Raw genomic sequence first — 25,558 nt, forward strand, 5'->3', positions numbered from 1 at the left:
AAATAAATAAGGCTTTTATGACATTAATCAAGCGTCATTATCGCGCGTATCTGCTCTTTCCCTTAACTTGGCTAGAGCACAAGTGCCGGTTTTCGCAGACATCCGCGACGGACAAAAAATAGAATACCGCAGGCAAATAGTTCGCAGCACCACACGGCCCACCGTATGCCTTAACCCAGTTGGAAGACAAAAACCGCCGTTTGGTTGCGGTTTGCGTGTTATCAGAAATGGCGTAGAAAAGACGGTGGTAAGTGCAAACGTTAGAAAAAGACCACACGCTTTTGTCCGATGATAAATTTGTTGCTTCTACGCCTTGCTCTCGCACCATTGACGTAGAAGCGAAAAAAAGCAAACGCGCGCATGCGATTGGTTCGCAGGTACAGCAATGTCTGCCCGAGCGACTGGATTGGCTGTCGAGTATGTCTGGTGACGCCCCAAACAGCTCGACCGGAAGGTAAACATGAAACACGTCTCACTCATCAGTCTGTGGTCGAGTTTCGCTGAGTAAAGTTGTGGTTCGTCTCTTGCTCCAGTTGAGATGCTTCAGCTGTGAAGGCGTCGAGCTTAAAGCATCCAGGATTAAAAGTGAAATTTTATTTATTGCCTAATTGTATACGTTTCATAATTTGATTGACACTAAAGTGTACTTACGAGGCCAATTTGATTGAAGCGGTGTTATTAGAGGATTACACTCTATTGATGATTGTGATTTATGGTGAATCTGGAAGATAACTGAATCTTGTACAATGATGGTTGAGGAAAAATCTAAAGTGGTATAAAATTATTTGAAACCGTAGCAATTCTGAAATTATTTGGATAAGTGACATATTGTGTAACAAGATAGAGCGCCGAACGCTCCAGGTGCAAAAATGGTGTCTTATTATAATCATTTCGCGATGTACCCGAAGAACCACGGGGGCAATCTACCCTATTCCACGGCATCCGGTTGGTATACGGGAAACTACCAGCATCAGCCACCGCATCCCCAATTCATCGGGGACGGTGAATCATCTCCACAGCCCATGTTCTACACCCACCCACATGCATTCCATCAGGCCAGCCCGGACTGGAGTGGCCATGAGAGCTTTCCAACGCCGCCTCAGACAACGTTGATTCCGCACGGACCAAGTCCCGGCGGCCTGCATCTCGGCAGTCAGGGATCGGTGGCAAGTAACACTAACCATAACCATGGAGGCGACCACATTGGTGAAGGACCACATTGTATGCCCTCTCCACCGATAACCGTGTCCGGCAGCGATATGTCCAGCCCGGGGGCACCCAACGGATTATCGTCGCCGCAAATTACCTCTCGACCTACGCCTGTCAAGAGCCCATACGAGTGGATCAAGAAGCAGTCCTACCAGACGCAGCCTAATCCAGGTTAGTTTTATTTTGGCAATGTTTGTTCTCAGTGCATGGCGTTTAAACATTTTGATAAATGGTTGTATTTAAACCATCTGAATGCAAGTTTTTATTCAACATATATTAATATGCTTATGAATGTGTTGTTGAAAAGGACGGCTGTCATTTTTGTTCAGTATTCAAGAAGTCCTCAACTGAACGATTAAAAGAGTGCCTTTTTGTGTGAGCATGCAAAACTACGTATAATATTTTGATAATCTCCAATTTGATCTACTCTTACACCTACAAAAGCTTCTTAACTTTAGCGTTATGAGCAACCGATATAAATCAGTTTGAAGGTAAGTTTATGTTTTTATACTTCTACCTCGAGCGATAAAATCGTTTCGATTAGATGGAAGAATGTTTAGCTTACGAGTTGCCTTCAGAATAGCAGCGGCAGTTATTCTGAAGAGGCATAAAATTCATGAAACAGGATTTTCTGAAATCGACCATAAAAAGTCCGGTAAGAAGTACTCTATTTCAGAAGATCTGCTGCAACATATAAAACATTGTCAAAATGATTTATATCGGTAACTTTGACACCATTTTGTTCGACTATTTTAAAACCTATTGAGCTGAGTCAGCATCTGCCGATAGGAATCTTTATAGACGCAGGAAATTAAAAAGGGACGTCTTAAAAGGATCACAATCTCTTGTAGAGCATAATGCCAACGTGTATAGCGAGGGTCACTGTAACCATGGCGACACGCCTTCAAATATAACTGCCTTTTGAATATAAAGTTAAAAGGAAAGCTGATTGGTTGCTTTGTAGTTTTACGATTGTGTAATTTCCTAAATTTAATGTCTGTTTCGATTGATTCGGGAGTATACCTATAGCATAACGGGTTTTTCTTCTGAGCTACCTGTATTATTTTATATCTGTGGTAGTTTTGATTCCTTACACAGTAGTATTGTACACACACACATACAAACATCACAGTAAGGCTCAAAATTTTAGGCATCATTATGCTACTCAGCAGATTGAAATCTCATTCTATCAGAACTGTTAATTGGCAATTTAATTAATGGACGATTTTCCCATACCATGGATGCGGCCGGCGCAACCTTTACTATTCAAATTAGAGAATTTAATTGCCAGTGTCAACAAACGGCGTGTTTATGTGTTCGGTGTCTGGTTTTCATTTGTTCGTGCTTTGTTTTGATCGCTTTTTTACTGCTGTTTTAGTATCTTGGGGAGGTGTAAATTGGCGATACGATACGGGTAAGTATAAACAGATGGCTCATGGAAAGTATGCGCCAGGCATGCGTAAAGATAGCTGATATTTTCATACCAAGTACTTGAACTAGTTCGATTTTGCGCTAGACTCTGTCCTGTATGTTGAGTGCCATTTTTGGCTTTATTGCCGAAGAAACACTGGTATTTTTCACATGCTTATTAACTGTATCAATTTGCCTTCCTCTCATGTAGGCCTGATCAACATCTGTTCGGCGCCGTCTCTGCAAGATTTCACCTCCGTGGAATCCGGTGGTATGCTATTGAATACTTGTATATAAATATTTGTTTATCTGCATGTCAACTTTAATTTCGAAACTGTTAGTTCATAGACTAATTGCCATTACGAGTCCTACGCGTTGATAGGTGAACTTGTTTGGCTGTCAGATTTTTGAAGTGTGGCCAGCTCCTCAGTTTATTTTCGACTAGACCTTGCGAGATGACAAATTTACTTTTAAGCGTAACAAACATTCTTGATTGTAAATCAATTCGAATAGTTGTGAAATCGAATGATCATTTTTAATCCAATAGAAAGAAGCATGATATATTTCTCAAAGTTTCATAAAGTTCGAATTCTTTGTGATTTCAGTTCGAACCATTTTTTGAGCACTATTATCATTGTGGGTTTTTCACATTTTTTCTTCGGGCAGAAACACAAAGTTAAAGTTGTGTAGCTACCATTCGTTGCCCATAGTGACGAATGCCATTCCTCATGCTATGCAGCGTTTTGGGTTGAACCAACCGCATTGTTCCGGGTGGTTGTTGGTTTCTTTTTGCTTCCTTTTGAATATTCATGAAATCGACCTATTGTGTGTGAGTGGATAGCTGTGTGCGTGTTTCTAGCTGAACAGCGACTTCGAAAACCGCGGCTTGGTTAATTTATGCGATCTTAAGTTTTACGACTTTCGATATTTACGATCTCTCGCTGGCGGCTTAGGTAACCGAAGGACCGTTGCAATCAATTGTGAAAAGAACTAAAAAATCGACACGGAACGGTGCGACGCAAACAAACTCAATCGCGCTTCGTTCTTGAGCAGGTTATTGTGGCCGCGGAAGCTCGTAATTTATAAAAGTGGGGCGAAAAGCTTCCTCGCAGCGTATTAGCATAAACTTTTTATTCATATTAATAGTAAAATTGTTGTGATTTCTTTAATTATTTATGTTACAATCCATGAGAATTCTGGGGTTATCTCTGGAGACAATTATCATATCAAGAAACAACACCTAACGGAATCGTAAGCGTTTTTGAATTATCGACCCGAAGCGGTTCCCAAACCTTTCTCAAAGACCCGCGACAATTCAATCGCCAAGTCAAACAAAACTGCGGTGTTTATCGTTTGATGAGTTAAAGTGGTGTTAAAAGGTATTTCGGAAGCTATCTAGCTAATCGTTAATGCATTAGCTCTCACGAACTGATGTGGATTACTGTTGGCGTAGGCTGTTAGCACTTCTTCGTTTATTAAGAAGGTCTTAGCTTCCGAAAATCGTATGTTCAAAACGGGGGCGTTTTTTGAATTTTCATGTCCTTTTATAAATTTTAGTTCAAATAATAAACCTAAGTAGTGTTGGATCTGTATACAATATAAAAAATATCAATACAGCATCATGTCTACAGACCTTTACACAACATATATCACGGAATGATTAATATATACAAAAAGAAACCATGTATTTTCTCTAAATTGCTGAAAAGACCATAAAACTCCAGTTTGCAGTGTATAGTTGAGATGCTCCCATCACAAGCTTGACAGTTGTTTTCAATCTGTTACACGTTTCATCAATATTTTTTTTATTCTGAACCTCCACAAACCCCTTCCCCCCAGTTACAGCTGCACGCATATTAAGTTGTTTAACAATACAAACCCAAGAAACATTAGCCTTCTATCGCGTTGGTTCACAATGAAAATCAATTCCAACCTCAAACATAAATCAGACCTGAGATCGCCCAACCGACAACCACATTCTGCTCGTTTCGTCTGATAGGCCACACAGCACATACTCCGGGCCCCGTCGTTTACTGCGTAAGTACTTCCCGGCCACCTCCGCTGGAAAAAGGGATGGATACACAAAGGTCGGCCATTGGAGTTTACACTCGATATATTTAGTTGTTTTATTTACTATAAAACAAACTATAAAACGCCGATAAACTAACCCAGCGAGGCACAGCAGTTCAAGAGCTCGAAGTCGAATACGTGAACTGAAATGACTCACGGAACAATCGTAAAGGGGGAATTGTTTATGTGCTTTATTTTCCTATTATCTGCGATCCCACTGGTTTGCTTGCACCAACATTGTCCATTTTTGGAAACATGCAGAAATGCCATGAAAAGGGAGAGATAAAAATGTCCTTTTCGGCTTACAGACAACGCCGCCGGTTGCTCGAAATGGCTACGGAAAAAAAACGAGCGGTTAGCTCCTAAGGACCTCTCCCATTTATCCTGTGCTGCGTTTAATGTTTATTACTCTTACCAGAGAAACCATAGACCAAGCGAGCAAGTAAGCGAGATCGAGGAGATGGAACCTCGAATGTTTCGTGTCTATGTGCTGCCATAAAAGAATAAAACTTAAGTCGCCAAATCTATTAGAAAAGCTCCGGCCACCAAAGCCTCCATGGTAACGGAAAAGGGAAATGACTTGCTGTAGCGAATGCTATAGCGGCATGCCGTTGCCATCGAGATGAGTCTGCTGCAGCAGCAGTGATGGCAATTGCGTTGGTAACTGGAGTAACTGGATGGGAAAGTTGATTGTTGAAGTAAAACAACGATATGAAGTGCGGAGACAGAAAATAAATTGCCCGAACAATTCTCTATAACAATGGTTGTCGTCTTTGAAAGAAGGTTATGCGGCCGAAGTATGAAGACAATATTTTATTGTCTTATTGTTAGAAACAAACGAAACCAGCCAAATGGTTTAAGAAGTTTTTTTTAATTGTATCACAGCCCAACTATTTCCTCAAGAAACTCTTTAATCATACTACAACTGCCTATAAACCCACCCCTCCCGGTTTGCAGCACTCGCGCTCTCATTTTCCGACACAAAACGACATTCATTTATCTTTCGTTTCCCCCAAAGAATTATAATAATCATAACCGCGTGTTATGCGTTGCTTGCTGCCAAACGTGCCAACATATGCGGGATCACACTCCTGATGCGGCAAGGCAAGTGCTAATTTTCGAAATATTACCCTGGAGACAACTTTGGTTTGTACTAGCAAATTTAGGTGCAATTTTCCACACTCGGTCTATTTTTTTTTTGGTCTTGTCTCATAATCGTAGCATTGAAGGATGAGCCAGACAAACCCAAATTGTCTACAAGTAGAAAGTAAACTAATTGGATAATCTCCAAGAGTTCGGATAATCGTGTCAAGCGCTCGAACTTAGCACCTAGGTGTTCGACCTTTCATCATTTTCCCAAAATTAAGATGTCCTTTTGAAAATGTGCGAATTACGTACGGGTCCAATAAACATGCACCGTAAACGAACTGCCAATGGCGTTGTCGACCCTTTGAATTTGCCGCATTTGCGAAGGTCAGATATACGAATCCTTGGTCGGTCTCGTTGTACGATGCTCGGAGTCGGAAGCGGCATCCGGAGCGTACCAATTAAGCAATAAAGTATTGATTTTTCTGTAAAAAATTCTGTTTACCGAACCTTGTCGAGTTCGGTTCCGAGTGTTCAAAGTGTAATAAAAACTGACACTCTATTTGCATTTCTCTGTGCCTTTTTTGCTGGTCAAAATAGGCTATCTACCGGTTCGTGTTTCATGCCGCAACATGTTTGAACATTTTTTTTTTTTTTTTTTTAAAGGGGGGATTTGTTAGTAGCTTAAGTATTTATGATAAATATTAGTAAATAATGAGTATGTGTGTCCAATCACAAATGGTGACTTCTCAACACTGTTAGAAATTTGAAATTTTAATTGTTAGGATTTGTTTGCTTTCGCAATAAGGACTTATCATTCGTAGGGATTTAAACCTACTTGTCAGAAAAGGGGAAGTAAACTTACAACTAACTTAATTGCTAACTTATTGGCTATAAAGAGAGCTTATCGTAGCAATTGAGGATTGCAACGATTTTTGTCGAAAATTGTTAATAATTTTATTTGACATAGCTTCTAATGGTTCAACACCAGTAAGTCTATGTAATTCGAGTGTACCAAACCAAGGAGGACGCTTCAAAATCATTTTCAGAATTTTATTCTGAATCCTTTGGAGCGTTTTCTTCCTTGTTGAACAGCAACTTGACCAGATCGGTACAGCATAAAGCATTGCTGGTCTAAAAATTTGTTTGTAAATCAAAAGTTTGTTCTTTAAACAAAGTTTAGAATTCCTGTTAATGAGAGGATATAAACATCTCGTATATTTGATGCACTTGGCTTGTATACTCTCAATGTGCTCTTTGAAAATAAGTTTTTTATCATAAATTAGTCCCAAGTACTTAACCTTGTCGGACCAACTTAAAATAACCCCATTCATCTTGACAACGTGATTATTGTTTGGCTTGAGGAAAGACGCCCTAGGCTTATGCGGAAAAATTATCATTTGAGTTTTAGAAGCATTGGGAGAGATTTTCCACTTTTGCAAGTAGGAAGAAAAAATATCTAAACTTTTCTGCAATCGACTGCATATGACACGAAGGCTTTTTCCTTTTACGGAAATGCTTGTGTCATCGCAGAACAATGACTTTGTGCATCCTGGAGGCAAATCAGGAAGATCTGAAGTGAATATGTTGTACAGGACTGGCCCCATGACTGAACCTTGAGGTACACCTGCTCTGACAGGAAATCTATCAGATTTTGAATTCTGATAGACAACCTGCAGAGTTCGATCAGTAAGATAATTTTTTAAAATTTTGATAAGGAAAATCGGAAAATTAAAAGTTTGCAATTTCGCAATCAAACCTTTATGCCAAACACTGTCGAATGCTTTTTCTATGTCTAAAAGAGCAGCTCCAGTGGAATAACCTTCAGATTTGTTAGCTCGTATCATATTAGTAACTCTGAGCAATTGATGAGTAGTGGAATGCCCATGGCGAAATCCAAACTGTTCATTTGCAAAAATTGAATTTTCGTTGATGTGTGACATCATTCTGTTAAGAATAATTCTCTCAAACAGTTTACTTATTGAAGAAAGCAAACTGATTGGTCGGTAACTTGAAACTTCAGCTGGATTCTTATCCGGCTTTAAAATTGGAGTAATTTTTGCATTTTTCCATAATTTGGGAAAATATGCAATTTTGAAGCAGCAATTGAAAATTTTCACTAAAAATTCCATTGTGCTCTCAGGGAGATGTTTGATTAGTATATTAAAGATTCCATCGTCACCAGGTGCTTTCATATTTTTGAAATTTTTAATAATTGATTTAATCTCATTCAAGTTAGTTTCAATTATTTCTGCAGGTAGAAAATTCTGGGAAGAAATTAAATCAAATTGACGTGTGACTTCATTTTCAATTGGACTCACAAAATTCAAATTTGAGTTATGAACACTCTCAAACTGCTGAGCAAGTCTTTGGGCCTTTTGTTCATTGGATACAAGAAAACGTTCACCATCTTTTAAAACTGGAATAGGCTTTGAAGGTTTCTTAAGAATCTTCGACAGCTTCCAAAATGGTTTTGAATATGGTTTTAATTTTTCAACTTTAGTCTCAAAATTTTGATTTCTCAGAAGAGTAAATCTATGTTTAATCTCTTTCTGTAAATCTTTATAAATAGTTTTAAAAACAGGGTCACGAGAACGTTGATATTGACGTCTGCGGACATTTTTCAAACGAATTAGAAGTTGAAGATTTTCGTCAATTATTGATGAATCAAATTTCACTTGAGCCTTTGGAACAGAATAATTCCTGGCATCAACAATTGCACATTTTAATGCTTCCAAAGCGGAATCAATATTCACTTCGTTTTGCAAATCAAGCTCATTATTAAAATTTCTCTCAATATGAGTTTTGTATCTTTCCCAATTAGCCTTGTTATAATTAAAAACAGAGCTCATAGGGTTTAAAACTGATTCATGTGATAAAGAAAAAGTTATTGGAAGATGGTCAGAATCAAAGTCAGCATGTGTGATCAAATCACTACACACATGACTTTGATCTGTTAGCACCAAATCAATTGTTGAAGGGTTTCTTACAGAAGAAAAGCATGTAGGACTATTCGGAGACAAAATAGAATAGTATCCTGAAGAACAATCATTGAATAAAATTTTTCCATTGGAATTACTTTGAGAATTATTCCATGAACGATGTTTAGCGTTAAAATCGCCGATTATGAAAAATTTCGAACGATTTCTGGTGAGTTTTTGTAAATCACCTTTAAAATAATTTTTGAGCTCGCATGTGCATTGAAATGGTAAATATGCTGCGGCAATGAATAAAATACCAAGTTCAGTTTGAACTTCAATTCCCAAAGTTTCAATAACTTTCGTCTCAAGATGGGGAAGAGCACGATGTTTGATTCGGCGATGAATAACAATTGCAACTCCACCGCCGGAACCCTGAATCCTATCATATCTATGAACCACGTAATTGGGATCATATTTTAATTTTATGTTAGGTTTCAAAAATGTTTCAGTAATAATTGCAATATGCACATTATTTACTGTTAAAAAATTAAAAAGCTCATTCTCATTGGCCTTCAATGAGCGAGCATTCCAATTTAATATTTTAATTGTTTTATTTAAAATCATTGCTAAATTTTAAATTAGAAACAATTTTAATAGTAAAATTTGTGCCTATTTGAATGGCTTCAAACATTGATTTTGCCTGCAACATGGCGTTCATAAGATCGAACATTGCCTGTTGCAAAAAAGAAAGTTTACCTGCCGTAATAGGCCCCAGGCAGTTGACATTAGAAAAAATATTTTCGGTAGCAATATTAGCTGGAGTGATAGGTGTACAATTATTTTCTAGCGTGTTTTGCTTACCCATATTAACGGTCATTTTCGAACTACCAACACTAGGCGGTATAATGTTCGAACTACCTGTAACCTGTGCATAAGTTAAACGGGTATGCAAAGGAGTAGGTAAACTATGCGTCACTGGTACGCTTGGAGAATTTTGTTTTGAAGTTGGTTTTAATTGAGAAATTGAATTTTGTTTACCTTGCCTTGCCTTAACAATTGCTAACCGGACTGGGCATTGATAAAAATTTGACATATGGTTGCCGTTACGAAAATTTTTACTCTCTTTCACAGGACATGTGTCCTTTTTGTGAGAAGAGTCTCCACAATTAAGACATTTTTGGTCCATGTTACAGAATTTGGAACCATGGCCATAACGTTGGCAAGTACGGCATTGGGTGATATGCTTTTCACCTCCGCCATACTTCCTATAAATTTCCCACTTTACACGCACATTATACAAAGCATGTGCTTTTTCAAAAAATTTTAAGTTGTTAACCTCATTGCGGTTAAAATGAATTAAATAATTAACAAGGGAAATTCCAGTTCTCTGACTGTTTTCGCCTCGTGATTTTTGTTTCATTAGAATTACTTGGGTAGGGGCTATGCCAAGTAATTCTGTTAAAGTAAGTTTGATCTCATCAACGGTTTGATCGTTGGTGAGACCTTTCAAGACAACCTTGAACGGCTTGGCGTTCTTGGTGTCATATGTAAAAAATTTGTACATCTTGTCAGTTAAATACTGGACAAGACGATCACGACCCTTTACTGAGTCGGCTAATAAGCGGCATTCACCTCTACGGCCAATTTGATAGGTAACTTTAACGTCAGAAACAAACGTTGAAAGTTCCTTTTTGAATATATTAAATTCAGAAGAAATAGTTACCACAATAGGTGGAACTTTCTCCTTTTTTAAAGATTTTATATTTTGTATAGTTTCATTATTAATAACTTCCATTTCACCAGCTTCTTGCTCAGGCAAAATATCAAAAGGATTGTCACTACAGACACTCGATGTGTCAGAAAGAGATGCCTCTCTTTTCCTCCCCGCAGCGATGCGAGGTTTCTTTTTCCGTCCAGCCATTTCAGGTGATACGAAAAAAGTTAAAACAAATGTTAAATTCAAAAGTAGGAAGTCTTGAGAAAGACTGATGGGAAATAACTTTCAGGTAGTCTTTAAAAGACACACTGACAAAACACAAACTTTGAAGCTATAGGCAGTCAAAGACCAGTCCACAAGCAACCGAAAAAACGTCTGACCTGTAGGACAGTTCAAGACGCACTGATGTTTGAACATTATTTTCGTCGAAGGCTGTCCATCTACTACAGACGATGGAAGCAAGCTTTGGTGGATAAGTACCAGTGTATAGGCTCCGAAGCGATTTTTTCGTATGATTGATTACTGTGGCAGCGAACGCAATTAATCAATCCGTTGACATTGGCAGTTCCGTTGAATGTGTGTTGATAAAGTTCGCAATGGATCTACCTAAGCAGTAAGAGGAAAAAAATCAACCAGTAGTGAGAATTGGCACCAGAAGTAGATTAATCGATAAACGGTTTGGTAAACTTCGCCACTTTTTGGCACGATGACTGACGAGGCCCCGGAGATTTTTGTTCTACGATGGAACCCACTGCTGTTGGGCTCGTCATTTCCTGCCTGCCTTTTTTGATTGATTGCTACTTGGCACCAAAGTGGGCGGGGTGGGTAGTTTTTAAACAAAAACCAAAGGTTTCCATTTTGTGACAACGAAAACTATACCTACATATTATTACATAACGAGTATGGTTTATTTTTAGGCAATAAAATTACATTGCAAAAATAGTTTTTATGCATTCAAAATTGTTATTCGAAATAAATCACGTTTAAATTTAATAATTATATTCGTTTTTGCGAGTTCTAAAGTGAAACGGGACGTGGTCGCAATCACCTCGAATTTTGCAATCTAATTTTCGCTTGAATTATAAATATTACGTGCATAAAACTTTGTTTGCACTGCGCGCTGGCGCATGCCTAAAGTAGAACTTTTAGCGCTATTTATTTAGAGGAAGACAAGATTTTTCGCTTTCAATCGTAAAGTAAAAGAAAACCTAATATAAAATTGTGTAGAAACAAGCCACAATCCCGTTTCGCCTTAAAAGATCATCTGGACACATAGAATAGCCTCTAATTCAACAGGACTGCAGTATTTTTATTCAACTTTACGTTCCATTCTAGAATATTACATCTTCACATTCCGCCGGGTCAGGCAAAACCTCGAACTTTTTTCTTAATAGAGCTCAATAAACCCTGCACAGTTGAAGATGCATCTGAACAGCATGTTTGTTTCACTTTGAAAAAAATTTCTTTAGTACTGTTGAACACCGCTTCATTGAAGTCATTGTTTGATAATTAGGTCCTAAAGTTTTACACGGTTTTCTGATTTTTATGTATCAGCCGAAATTTTCTAAGAAAAACGTGATTTAAAAAAAATGTTAATCGTTGTCCTCCAATTTTTAAATCAAAAATAGAAAACTGCTCGAGATGCCTTAATTGACAGTTATCTCATGTACATGGACAAAATGTTATTTAAGACATTCCGAGCAGTTTTTTACGCTTCTTTTAAAAATCGAAGAAACGATAAACATTTTAAAAATAATATCACGTTTTTCTGAGCAAAACACGGGATTTTTCAAATAATGTCTGAAATCGACATGAAATCGATGAGCATACATACACTTGACACACATTGTTGACGAAGTGTGCAAGCCCTTAGTCTTCAGTCTACAACTTCACATTCCTTGTCAGATCAAGGGGGAATTCATTAGCAAACCCAAATTTACCCTTACCTGCCACATTACTGCCAGGCCCAGTTGCAATGGAAAATTTTTCGTTAAAACTTGCTCGTACATTTGCTCGTTGTTTTTGGCAATCAAATTTAATGTAAGATTTTTCATCAAAACCTACGCCTAACACACTTCGTGGCTGCCAAATTCGGCTTAAAGGTCCGATTTGGATGACACTGTATTGGCACTGTAAGGCCTTTCGCCTTTTTAAGCGAGAATATTTCGCGTGATTTGACAGTTGGTATTGTACCTTATAGCCATATTTCGGATTCCATATGCCAGGATTGGATTTGAGGCAACATAATATCATTCTTCTCAACTCTCCGTCCCTAGCTCCTTGGCTCTTCTCATAACCCTTCAGAACACCGCATACTGTTAATTTTGGCATTTTAGCACTCTAACCATATTTGATTCAGACTGCTCCACATAGGAGTATTCCATCCAAAACTCTGGCCGAAATACTAAATAAAAGTTTTCAGTGCACCTCGTGCTATTCGTGCTTTCTTTGATACTTATTACATTGTATGCCGACCATCTTGAATAAATTTCTATTTCTCTGCTATCTTGAACGCATTATATATTTCCGAGGCTCGTGCTTCTGAAAATTCGAAGTGGTGACTCCAAGTCGGCCGTTTCACAGTGGTCGGAGGCCGGAAAAACCTCGATTTTTCATGTCAATATTTTTGATGTTTTGCATTTTTCCAAAGATTCCCAAACTGTTTCCAAAGTTTTATGACAATCGGTTGAGATATCGAATTTTAATCGCACTTTGAATGTTGCTATATCAGGCAATTTCTATGATTTTCGTGTTTGAAATCACAATTTTTAGCTTAACTTTAAACACCTGTAACTCTCTCAGTTTTGATCCGATTTTGATTCAACAAGTTTCATTTTGAAGAGAAATTTATGTACTTTTTGGTAGATTTTCAAGATTTGTCAAAAAAAAACCACCAATTTCTCAATCGAGGTAAAACATTTTGCAGGGAAGCCAAAAAAACATGTATTTCTAATTTCATTTCTACCGTACAATCTTGTGACACAGTTCGGAACGATCGGATAACCAACAATCCATTGGAAATTCATTGTTCTTTTCAGAATTTTGGGTCCCGTTTTGCACATCGTTACTCATAGGGAGATATTTTGAAAATAAAACTATGGAGACGTACGGTGGTCAGTCGCAAAATATTCAGTTTCGTATGTTTCAACAAAATGATTGACCTGGGAAGTATACATGAAGTTTTTTCCAGTAGTCTCAAGCATTTTTATATAAATTTGTAAACCGCTTTTAGTACTACAAGATGCATAAAGAGAGTATAAATTGAATTGATGAGAAAAATCCAAATTAATCCAACTAGGGAACATCCATAAATGACGTAGCTTTTTTTTAGGTTTTTTTGACTCCCCCCTCCCCCATCGTAGCATTTCGTCACAAAGTCAAGACCCCCTCTAAATAATTACGTAGCATTATAAACACCCCCCCCCCTTTCTGCCTGTTTTTATTACCAAAAACCTGTTTTCATTACCAAAAACACAAAAATGAACAAGAAAAAACATGAAAGTAATAAAAGTAGGAGGTTGTATCCAAGACACGACCAGATAACTGACGTAGAATTACGCACACTATTAACAAATGCATTGTTGTAAGTGTTTCATTAACGAGCCATAAAGTCTCCAAACGCTTGCTTTGTGCTGCCTCAACAGTGGGGGTATAAAGACACTGAAAACAGGAGCTGTAAAAGCTGTCTCACATTCAGTAAATTAGACGGCCGCTACAGATTTGAATTGCTAGTATCCAGCACAGATTGCTTGCTTGAGTTGTCAAAAAATGATTAACCTTCAAATACTTGTTTATTTGCCTTGAGAAAGGCATTTTGCTGCTCAAAATCTGACAACACACGCTGAGAAGTGAGAAGAACTGCTCCTGAGACATGGTGACCAACCACAGGGCAAGTGATTTGTTTGATTTAAAGGCAGTCACAGGCGCAACCCGCGGCATTTCGCTGAAATCCGCTGTTACTGCTGAGTGCTGATATCTGCTGCTACTGCTGTCAACGTTGTGGACGGTCTAGCCAGCTCACCTTCCGACTAATGAATGTAGCTGGTTTTACCAGTAACACTCTTTTATAGCCGAAGGTTGCTACGGAATAGGCCACGCCTTTTTGTTCAGTTTTACCATTCTCTAATGTTCTTTAGACGAATTATTCCACAATTCGCATTTGATTTTTGTATCCAGCGAATAAACACCGATGGTGCTCTCACACACGCAACGATTTTAACCCGTATCGTGTTGCGGTTTGTAACATCAAACGATTTCGTTTGCTCGCTTTTGCGTGTTGCAACATGTTGCTACTGAGCAGTTGGGAGACGACGAAATTCTGTTCATTCTGATTGATTGAATCGACTTCAATTTATTCCTTTAAAATCGAATTAATCACCTTTGTTAAGGCGTTCTAACAGAACGGGACAGTTTGTTGTTCAAAATCGGTTATGTTGATCGCAGCTTTTGTGCTGCCCCAATAGTGGGCGGCATAAGGTAAATAAATGAATTAAATTTTTCGATCGCGAGAATTTGATTGCTAGGATCCAGCACCGAATGCTTGTGTTATTGCCAAAAAAATTATAACCCCCAATTACTTGTTAATTTGCCTTGAGAAAGACATTTTGCTTTTCAAAATCTGTAAAATCTGTTCTCGCATTTAGTAGATAAGACGGCCGCAACAGATCGTGTTTTCTTGGAATAGTACAATAGTTCGCATAATCAATCAACACTTTTCTACATTTGGGTGGATGTGTGTATCATTTTTCAATCAATTGCTGCAAGAATCAAGGATATCGGTTGAAAACAAACCGATTTATAGGCATTTAAAAAGGGACATTTTTCATCCCCTTTTCGTTAATAGTTTTCCTATTTACATCCCTATGTGGTAGGCTAAAGAAAAACGTAGTTCTACGTCAAAAATAACCCTAAACAGACAAAACAGTGATAAAATAGAACAATTAGAAAAAAAAACCTTTTTTCCTAAGATTCACATTTGCTACGTAGCTTGGCTTGACCCCGTACCCTCCCCCTCGTCGCATTTCGTCACAAAACTGCAAACCCCCTCCTCCCCCCTCAAATGCTACGTCATTTATGAATGTTCCCTTACCTGATTTTAATACCAATCAATGGGATGTTACCTTTCTGGTTCGCTTGGCTCAGATTCTGACAATTTGTTTGTCTCAAAACATTCTAACCGTTGATCTCTCCCTCTGAGTATTTATAATTTCAAGCAATAAACTACTCATATACAAGAAAGCAATCGCTTATGTCAAATCACTGATAATTCGGAAACGTATCAAAGAATATCTTTTTGCATCATTTTCTCTTCATTTCACCGAAATTGGTCATACTTATGTAGCTCCACTAAATTTAGTGGCTATTTTGATATTTATTCAGTTGAAAGAGAATGAGAGGGACAAAAGTGTTGTTATAAAAGTAATCGTAATCCCAACACAGCACAAGTGCAATACTTTTTCAGATCATGTTTCGACCAAATTGGTTTAACTTTATTTTTGTACCCGAATTTTTTCTGATGTCACAACTTGCTTCACTTTATTTTAGGATAAAACAAGTACTTATACTAAATATTGCTTATAATATCAAAAAATACGCAAATTTTTCAAGGAATTGATTAAAATTATCTGGAATGCTATCAATAAGTACAGTCAACATTAGGGTGCTTCACTTGAATCTACTTGAGTCAATGATAAACTGAACATTTTACGAATACCAGTCCCAGTTATGTTGGCAACGTTACAAATATGTTTGTCTGGTGATAAACCTCCTCATGTTTTTTTGCTGAACAGAGAAAAACCGATAGAATGGCATCTAAAGTACGCACGACTGAAATCTCTTAGATACATTAACGTTAACATAAATTTATGTTATAATAGTACAGTTAAAGTTTGCTTCCCACTTTGTAAAAAAAAGCCTCCAAACGTGGAAGCTTCATTTGCGATACATAATACATCATATTTATGTAATAGTGATCCATACTTACAGTCTAATTAATGAACCACTCAGGTAGTAGCAACAGAAAACCTTGTCGCAAAAAATTGCTTCCCATTCTATTCGTTACTTGTTACGAACACTTCGATTTTTTCTTTAAATTTACACTCCGCTGAAGCAGAGCACATAAAACATCTGAAAAAAAAATAGAGAAAAGCAACCATTACCACCGTCCAACAAAAACCCACGGCAACGAGGGTCATAAATCTTTCGCCACATTATTTAGTTCCATTCCGGCGGTGTACATCGAGTCAACAATCAGCCCAACTGTTACGCAACTTGCGATGAAGTTACCAAATTTTTACCATGCCGGCCCGTTCAGCCAACCGTGCAAGACTTCCCTGCTACGGCATCTATTCCGAAGGCTTTGTGAATGTTCACCGCATAGCCGAAACCGTAACCGAAACCAACGCGCAACCCCTGAAAGTCAAAATATTTTCGTCCTTCGGCCTATCGCTACTGGAAGCCGGAATGGGGTAATCGTCTAGGCATACCTGGAGGCTCGAGAATGTTTTCGCACGGTCGATAAAAACAAGGTCACTTTATCTTTTCTGCTTGTCATTCTGCTCGACGGAGAACCGATGCCTGGAGAGTAGGGTAAGCGCACAGATGAAAGCTCAAATCTCAGAACAATCAACGATGAATATTTATTAAGTGACAAAACGAACTGTTCCGGGGAGGGATATTTGTTCCCGGCTGGAGACCGGAGAGCGGAGCCTTAAGCGGCCTCTAGGGAGTGCATGACAAAATTTGAACTTCATTATGGGATGTGGGTTGTTGTGATGATAAGAAACCAACGGGAGGCTATGGTAAATTGTTTCCTGTCAGTTTTACATGCATAAATTTGACACTTATGTTCCAACGTTGATACTTTTATTAAGGTGACAGTGTGTCAGAAAGCGCCGCACGGTCTGCCATATTTCGGCGGGGGTGAACGCATGGAATTCGCAATGATACACAGTTTCGCACTCAACAGCAAGTAGGTACGTCTGAGTGGGCGACAGAATATATACGACCAAAATAAAAATCAATACCATAATTATATTGATATTATCATAAAAGTATTAATCCTTTTACGGCGTTAGATTACGGCAAATTATTTATGATGCGTACTTCTGCTGCAAGCCATGTGAAAGAGAGAGAGAGAGAAAGAGAGAGTAAGAGTGTGGTGTACACTGTACAGATATAGTAGTAAATGATAGAACCAATACATGCTCGCACATTCGGTTGAAGATGTCCGAGAGAAGATAGCGTACGATTAATTCAAATCATTATAAAGGTTTTATAACGTTGACTGGAAGTTCTTATTTTCATTCGCCAAATTTTTCAAAGGTACTCACATTGCTTCGCTTCCTGTTTGTAGTGAACACGTTTGAATACTGACGAATGCGCGGTTGGTGGCTACGTACGCTGACGTCCGGATTGTGATTTCGGGGATTGTGAATTCGTTTGATGTTGGATTGAGATAAGCACGCGCAGCTTGGTCGCTGGTAGTCCACACGCTCCCGGCCCCGGGAGCTGGGGATCAAACGGATCGTCCCGTTCGTTTGTCGGAAGGTCTTTGCCGCGCTAATCCATTTGTCAATTGGATCACTTAATCGAAGCGTTTCGGAACATTTGGCGGCGTAATTCTGCTTTCTGTGACTATTCCTGGATGGGCTTTGTCGGCTGAATCAACTTGTCCCCGGTGAGCGTGTGCGGCTATACGGTGCACATAGAAGCCGGTTGTTATTCACGAGCCTTGGCTAATCCCCGGGGGGAGATTTGGGGGAAATTTTCCTTTGATAGTAAGTTAGACCTGAACTCGCACGGACATTTCGGCTTAGCTGACGCTGCTAGTGAGAGGCGACATGAATAAGTTGGAAATATAGATTTATTCGGCAAACTGAAATTTGTGAGGTATGACCGGACATTTTGTGTTTCAGAAATATTCTTCACTACAAAATTCAACAACTGAAGTAGATATTGATACTTCGCATGACATAGGAAATTAATATGCTAAGCTCGAAGGAGGTTCAATATGCCATTTTTTTGGTGTAGTAGTTTTCAAGTTATTTCAATCTTCTGCTAATTACAAGCATTTCTAGCATAAAAGGTAGAGACAACACCTTCGTCCAGATATAAATGGAACTCTACTAATATTTTGGCCGTCATACAGATTGCATTTTCTGCCGCCGATGATTCTTTATTTATAGAGTAGTTTTTTCATAACTGGTTAATAATTTGATTATAGCACACTCCTTAACAAATTTTTGAAAATTATTAAAAAAAAGCAGAGAAATTTAAAATAATGTTTCAGATAAAATCAATATTTTATTATATTTTACGCAATTTAACTTCATTTTGTATATTTAGAATAACTCTAAAACGGTTGCAAACATACCTTTTATATCATTTAAAAATAATGAGCCTAAATATTGGAAAGTGTACTTAGGATCGTTGGTGACAACAGCACCAACAGGAGATCCGGAGACGCATTCAAGCGGGAAATCGTGCTTACTCTGCATTTCGTAAGACACTGGAATCCAATCGAGTACAAAACACTAGTTAAACCGTTGGTCCTCTACGGGCTAGAGACGACAACACTGCTTTAAGAGCATCTCAGCACCCTTGGAGTTTTCGAACCCTCTACGGTGGAGTACACACTGAAGACGGAGAATCGTGTAGACGCATGAACCATGAGCTGCACGCGCTGCCAGGAGAGACTCCCATTGCCCATCTGGTTAAAATTAACAGATTGCGATGGGCCGGACACGTCGCAAGGATGCCAGACGAAAACCCGTTCAAAACGATTCTTTTCAGTAACCCTTCCGGCACCAGCAACAGAGGAGCACAGCGTACAAGATATCTTGATCAGATTGACAGCCCGAGTGAAATGGAGACGACTTTTTGTTACAGCACGAGCCACCCTGGCTCTAACCTGCTAGGTAGGGTAAGGGTAATTAAATATAATATAAGGTAAATATAAGGTAATTAAATATTGGAAAGTCACCGAAATAAAACTAGCCACTGGAACCAAATATTCGGGAATAATACTTGACCAGAAACTAAACTGGAAGACTTATATCGAACGAACAAATTAAGGCTACCGCTCTGTGGGTGTGCAGTAGAGCTATTGGAAAGAATTATAATATCAAGAATAACCTAACCCTCGTTAGATTGGTGGACCAAAACGACTGAGTCATCTACACAAGCTAAGTATGGTAGATTCCAAAAATTGGTCTTTGCATCGGTTTGTGGAGCTTTGAGAAGTACTTCATCGAAAGCATTAGATTCAATACTTCACCTTCTTCCAGTTCATCAAGTGGTTCACATAGAAGCGGAAAAAAGTGTCCTCAGGCTAAATATTCAAGCTTATCTAAAAAAAGGAGATTTCACAAAACATCTAAAACAACTGAAAGATTTCACAGGAATGAAACTAAACATCGAAATTCACTACAGAATATTAAAGACAAAAAGAGAAAGTTGGGAACAAGATGGGCCCAGAATTCGAGAAGGCTCACTTTGTTTATACAAAGAAGGTTCCAAAATGAATGATCCCGCGGGAACGGGATTCATAGAAATTCATATGTTTCCTCCATTGGAAACTGGCCAACAGTATTCCAAGCAGAAATATTCGCATTTCTGCAATCTTCCGGCAGTGCGTGAAACCCGGAATTTTCCTTCTTGCCACTCTAAACTAGTGTGGTAATGCTCCGACAGATGGCTAAGAAAAACCGGGTCAATTTATACTAAGTTCCTGGTCACTGTGGAATCAAAGAAAATGAAATGGAGTATCATCGAGTGCTTTGAAAGCTAAACTCGATGGATGGGAAAAACAGAACGGTACCGAAAGCGAAACCTCGGAACACCTACTCTGCGAATACCGAGTATTAACACAACGCAGATTGCGTATCTTCGGCAAAAGACACGTAGAACCTGTAATATTTGGAGAGAAATTCCTGGTAAGATAATAAACCTATTGCGTTACCTAAATGGGATAAATGTGCAATGTAGCAAGAAGCTCCCTTATGTTGTCTCCTCTCCCTAAGCTGTCCACGTAGAATATGGACGGCCTCTTTAAAGAGCTTGCAAGGCTATATTGCTTGCAAGAAATAAAATTTAAACTGTTGCACAAATCAAATATTGATCAAGAGCTTATCAAACGCGTCTGTACATATAAAAAAATCGGTTTCAGACTCTTAAGAAGTCTGAACTTTTTTCTCATTTTTTAAGTTTTGATATGTTTGTCTGTTATTATATTAAAATATGAAATAGATTTGCCATCAGTTTCGCAATTCTCACTAAAATCGACCTCATATTTTCATAACTTTGGTTAGTTCATATTGATGGACCCCTCGAACACTAAGCTTTTAAAAAAAATGCATTTTACGCAATTCTTGTTTTTTTTTATTGATCTATTTATATTGAATTTGTCATTAAACCCTTTACAAACAGCACGTCGTTTTAAAGAGAAATGATAGAGCTCTTATTTGAAGTAGAAAAAAATTGGCTGCCATTTTAGATATCGCTGCCAACTTGGATTTTATCAAAAAAACGTTTATTACAGCAAGTTCGTAACCACTCGTGTTTATTTTCCCATCGCGATTGGAAAGCTGAGAAAAAATACTTATATATAGGTATTCATTTCAATCATCAAGACACAAAAATTTCTTTCTTGAAAGACCTCGAAGAATGTTTCAGCCAGAATTTCTATATTATAAAAAAAGTCGTTGGGGTGTATAATTTTTTTTATAAGGGGGAAGTTTGTAATGATTTATTTATGTACTAAAATATCTATTCAGAATTAATATTGTGTGTTCTGCCACAAATGGTGACATTTCAACACTATTATATCAATATTTGTACGCTTTTTTTATATTATTGAATGTTATTAGCTTTCGCAGTTAAGTTAATGTAATTGTAGGAAAATAATTAAACCTACTTGTCAAGGAGAAAAAAAAGAAATAAAACGGAACTTAAAATAAACTTAAAATTATCTTACTGACTATAAAGTGAGCTAATCGTTGCAATTGAGGATTGCAAAGATTTTTGTCGGAATTTGTTGAGAGTTTGGCTTGACATATCTTCTAATGTTTCTACATTAGTGAGCCTATGTAGCTCGTTCGCTAAACCAGGGAGGAAACTTCAAAATCATTTTCAAAAGTTTATTCTGAATCCTTTGAAGTGTCTTTTTCCTGGTTGCACAACAACTTGTCCAGATGGGAACTGCATATAATATTGCTGGCCTAAAAATTTGTTTGTAAATTAACTGTTTATTCTTAAGACAAAGTCTAGAATTCCTGTTGATAAGAGGATATAAACATTTGATATACTTATTGCACTTTGACTGGATATTTTCAATGTGCTCGTTGAAAGTAAGATTCTTATCATGAATTAGCCCTAAGTATTTAACTTGATCAGACCAATTTAAGACCACACCGTTCATCTTAATAACGTGGTTATGGGTGGGTTTGTGAAATGAAACTCTTGGCTTATGAGGAAAAATTATTAACTGTGTTTTAGAAGCATTAGGGGAAATCTTCCATTTCTGCAAGTATGAAGAAAATATATCTAAACTTTTTTGTAGCCGACTGCATATAACACGAAGGCTTTTTCTTTTTGCGAAAATACTTGTATCGTCACAAAACAGAGATTTCTCACATCCTGGTGGTAAATCAGGAAGATCAGAAGTAAAAATGTTATATAAGATTGGGCCCAAGATACTCCCCTGAGGCACACCAGCTCTAACAGGCAATCTATTTGATTTACCATTTAGATAGTTATCGTTGGGGTGTATCATTTTTAAGTAACTATTACGTTATATTTGGCGTTACATGGTGAAGCGAAAATATGTTTTGAATAACACGTCTTTGCCGTAATAATTTAATAAACTTTCTTAACATTAGTTCCACATAAAATTGAAAAGAAGAAGATATATTAGGAATTATTCAGAATGATCAACATTTGAGGTATTTTGAATGCTGTGCACAATACACACCTTGCATCTAAGGTGAAAAAAGGTGATGTCCATAGGTCTTACAGTTACCGTTTGAGCGAAGCTAAGGTTAACCTTCTAGTGCCCAAATTAATTTCTAGACGGGCTTCGGTAAAATCACTATGAATCATTATAAACACTTTTAAAGTATTTTTGAAGCTTTTTAGAGGTTTGACTGAAGCCCGCCAAATGGCGGCATTGGGCACTAGAGGGTTAAGCATTCTGCCATCGTAACTTGACCTTTTTGTTTACTGGACACATATTTTGCAGCCAACAGCTAGTGTACAGGACAATTGAGCCCTAAAGCTATATCTGTTTTTATATATCATTTTAAAAAGATGCGTTTTCTGACCAAAACGTGATTTATAAGAAATGTTTATCGTTGTCCTTCGATTTTAAATGGAGAATAAAACACTTTTTATGAACATTTTTTAAAAATCACGTTGTGCTCACAAAATGACACTCTTCTAGCTGATAAACTTCGAAACCCAATTTCGGGGCTAGAGCTTCGAACCAAAAGATATTAACGATGTCTCTCGAGCTAGGAACCGGACATACGACGACTAACTTGTTAAGTCATCTTCGTATTTCGAAACCAGCTGGGGGGCCTTATAAGTACAGTTGCCACATCGATTTATTTAAAATCAATTATCCACAAAACGTTGTTTACAAAGTGTTGACACGGAATGATCTAGTCAATCGAATGAATCCTTAAGTTTATAAAACTAACAATGTGAAAACTAAATCTATCAGAGTTCAAATCTCTCTTAAGTGACCTGCAATTGAAAAATCCAGTAATTTCCATTCTGCACTGTAAAAGATAAACACGATGACACCCCGTTAAGCATACGGACACGAGGCATATGGACGCGAGGCCGAATGGACCCGAGGCCGAATGGACGCGAGGCCGAATGGACGCGAGGCCGAATGGACGCAAGGCCGAATGGACGCGAGGCCGAATGGACGCGAGGCCGAATGGACGCGAGGCCGAATGAACGCGAGGCCGAATGGTCGCGAGGCCGAATGGATACAAGGCCGAAAGGACACAAGGCCAAGGGGAATTGATGCGGAATATGTTATTATCGTCATCATCATCACAGCATTTAATAACATGTATTTCGTTTCAAAGTGTCATTTGGAAAGCAATACACTCGCGGCCTTCGGCCGACTCGCTGTTCGAGCGAATGCTGTCCTTACTCGCTACCGCTCGTTCGGACTTAACTAAGGGAAGAAAACTCTGTTTGAGTAGACCTAGCAAACCAGTAGATCAGTCGTTTGGGTGCGAGAGGCCGCCACTTCCGACGGCGGGTCGGCGGCCGGCTCGGACTGCGGAAACCACGGCGGCTTAGTGCCGCCTCGTTTCCTTGCCCTCGATTTTGCGTCTTCGCCGCATGATTTCAAGAAAAGTATTATACCCAACTTAAACTGTTTAGGAATATAATAACACCTGAACTACATAATTGGGTCTCATGCGATCGTACAACATCGCATTCGGCCTTGCGTCCATTCGGCCTCGCGTCCATTCGGCCTCGCTCCCATTCGGCCTCGCGTCAATTCGGCCTCGCGTCCATTTGGCCTTGTGTCCATTCGGCCTCGCGTCCGGTATGCCTTTTGGCAGTATGCCTCGTATCCATTATGCCTCACATCCATTATGCCTCGCGTCTGTATGCCTAGCAGACTATGCCTAACATCCATATGCCTAGCGTCCATATGCCTCGTGTCCCGTCCCCGATAAACACACCTAAACCAAAATTCGGCATTCCCAATGCATACCTAGATGCAACTACGTGCTGCAGTTCATTCAGTTCGGCCATTCATTACAAGTAGTACTTGTATGAATTATGATGTCATAAGTCAAGCAATAATCGCCCGGTAATTAAAAAAGTAATCCCCATAATCCCGGTGCTGCGCAGATTTGTTTCCGTCAAGCTCCACCGATGAATGTTGGTGTATGTGTGTGTGGCAGTGCGCATGAAAGCCACACCAATCGGGACCATCATATGGCCGTATCCCCGTTGTTTGGGGCCAGAAACGCAATACAAACGGTATTGCTGGACGAGAGTTTCTGCTTGAGTGACAGCCGTGAAGATCGTTCCAAATGTGATAATCCCTTATCATCCCACGACGAAAGGAGTGTTTCGGGCAAATAAAAACCGAGTGTCGAAAGATAGCGCGCTAGCTTATCTACGACCGAGATGAGGGCTTCGTTTAATGCTGTTGAATTGCACCAACAGGGAAAAAATTATCAAACACTAATGTGATCAGATCAGCGAATAGTCGTTTGGAATGCGATGCGCAAGTCATAAATTTGGAGCTGCCAATAAAAATCGGTTTTATTGGCGGCCATTGAGCGATGCCTTATTAATTCGGCGTTGCTTGGCTCGCGAGGTTACGACCTAATTGAGCCGTAAAGTTCATCCGCGTTAATTAATTACATGGCGCCTCCGGCCATGATCGATTTCTAACTATATGACATCCAGTGAGCCGCAACAGTGGTATAGTTACTGTCGGGTAACAACACACGATACAATCGCAACAATATAGGTACGAATATATCGTTATAGACGACCATTACCCAACTGATAAAGTTTATCTAGTCGGTTACCGGTTACGGTCTGGGATGTGTATGTATGCACTGTATGTATGAGGCTCAGTTCGGCGAAGTGAAATGAAAAATCAAATAAAAAGGGTTATAACACACATATCTGGATTAACGGCCTCGAGGCGGCACCGTTTGATGGTTGCTAGGCTAGCCCCAAAGTTCGTTCGAACGGCTGAAAAAAAACGGGAGTTCAGCTTCGGTCGCTATACTTTTGCTCTATGTAATAGATTGTCCTGGGATCATGCTTTCACTTATCGTTTCCCTTCAAATTGATTGACATACGAGTTTTTGAGCGGGGTTCAAACGTTGACATTTGTATGCCACTGTCAAAAACCTTGCTACCTTTAAGCTCTCTGCTCAGATACGAAACAAAAACGCAAAAAGCCAATTCGTTATGGCTAACAAAGAAAATTGCATTGAAAGTTATCCGCAGAATACTGCGCTTGATTTAATGTCTGGACAGAAAGTGTAACCTGCATTTCTGGTCGAATTCGTTGATCCGAGCATCACGTGGACTACCAAGCCATCCATACACGTAAAGACGCGGCAGGCAACCCGCTTAAGTATCGTGTTCA

The 25,558-nt window shown here is 38.8% G+C and overlaps 1 protein-coding gene across 1 annotated transcript in view; it reads left to right on the forward strand.

The window, feature by feature from the left end:
• Positions 1-495: 495 nt before the first annotated feature.
• The window catches only part of LOC129732152 (homeotic protein caudal), a 30,113-nt gene continuing 5,050 nt past the window's right edge, over positions 496-25,558 (forward strand). The window contains exon 1 of the mRNA XM_055692714.1: positions 496-1,380. Within this exon, the coding sequence (XP_055548689.1) occupies positions 870-1,380 (511 nt within the window). The 5' untranslated portion in view covers positions 496-869. The remainder of the gene's footprint in view (positions 1,381-25,558) is intronic.

Source organism: Wyeomyia smithii, chromosome 3, assembly GCF_029784165.1.
Source record: "Wyeomyia smithii strain HCP4-BCI-WySm-NY-G18 chromosome 3, ASM2978416v1, whole genome shotgun sequence".
Classification (NCBI taxonomy): Eukaryota; Metazoa; Arthropoda; class Insecta; order Diptera; family Culicidae; genus Wyeomyia; species Wyeomyia smithii.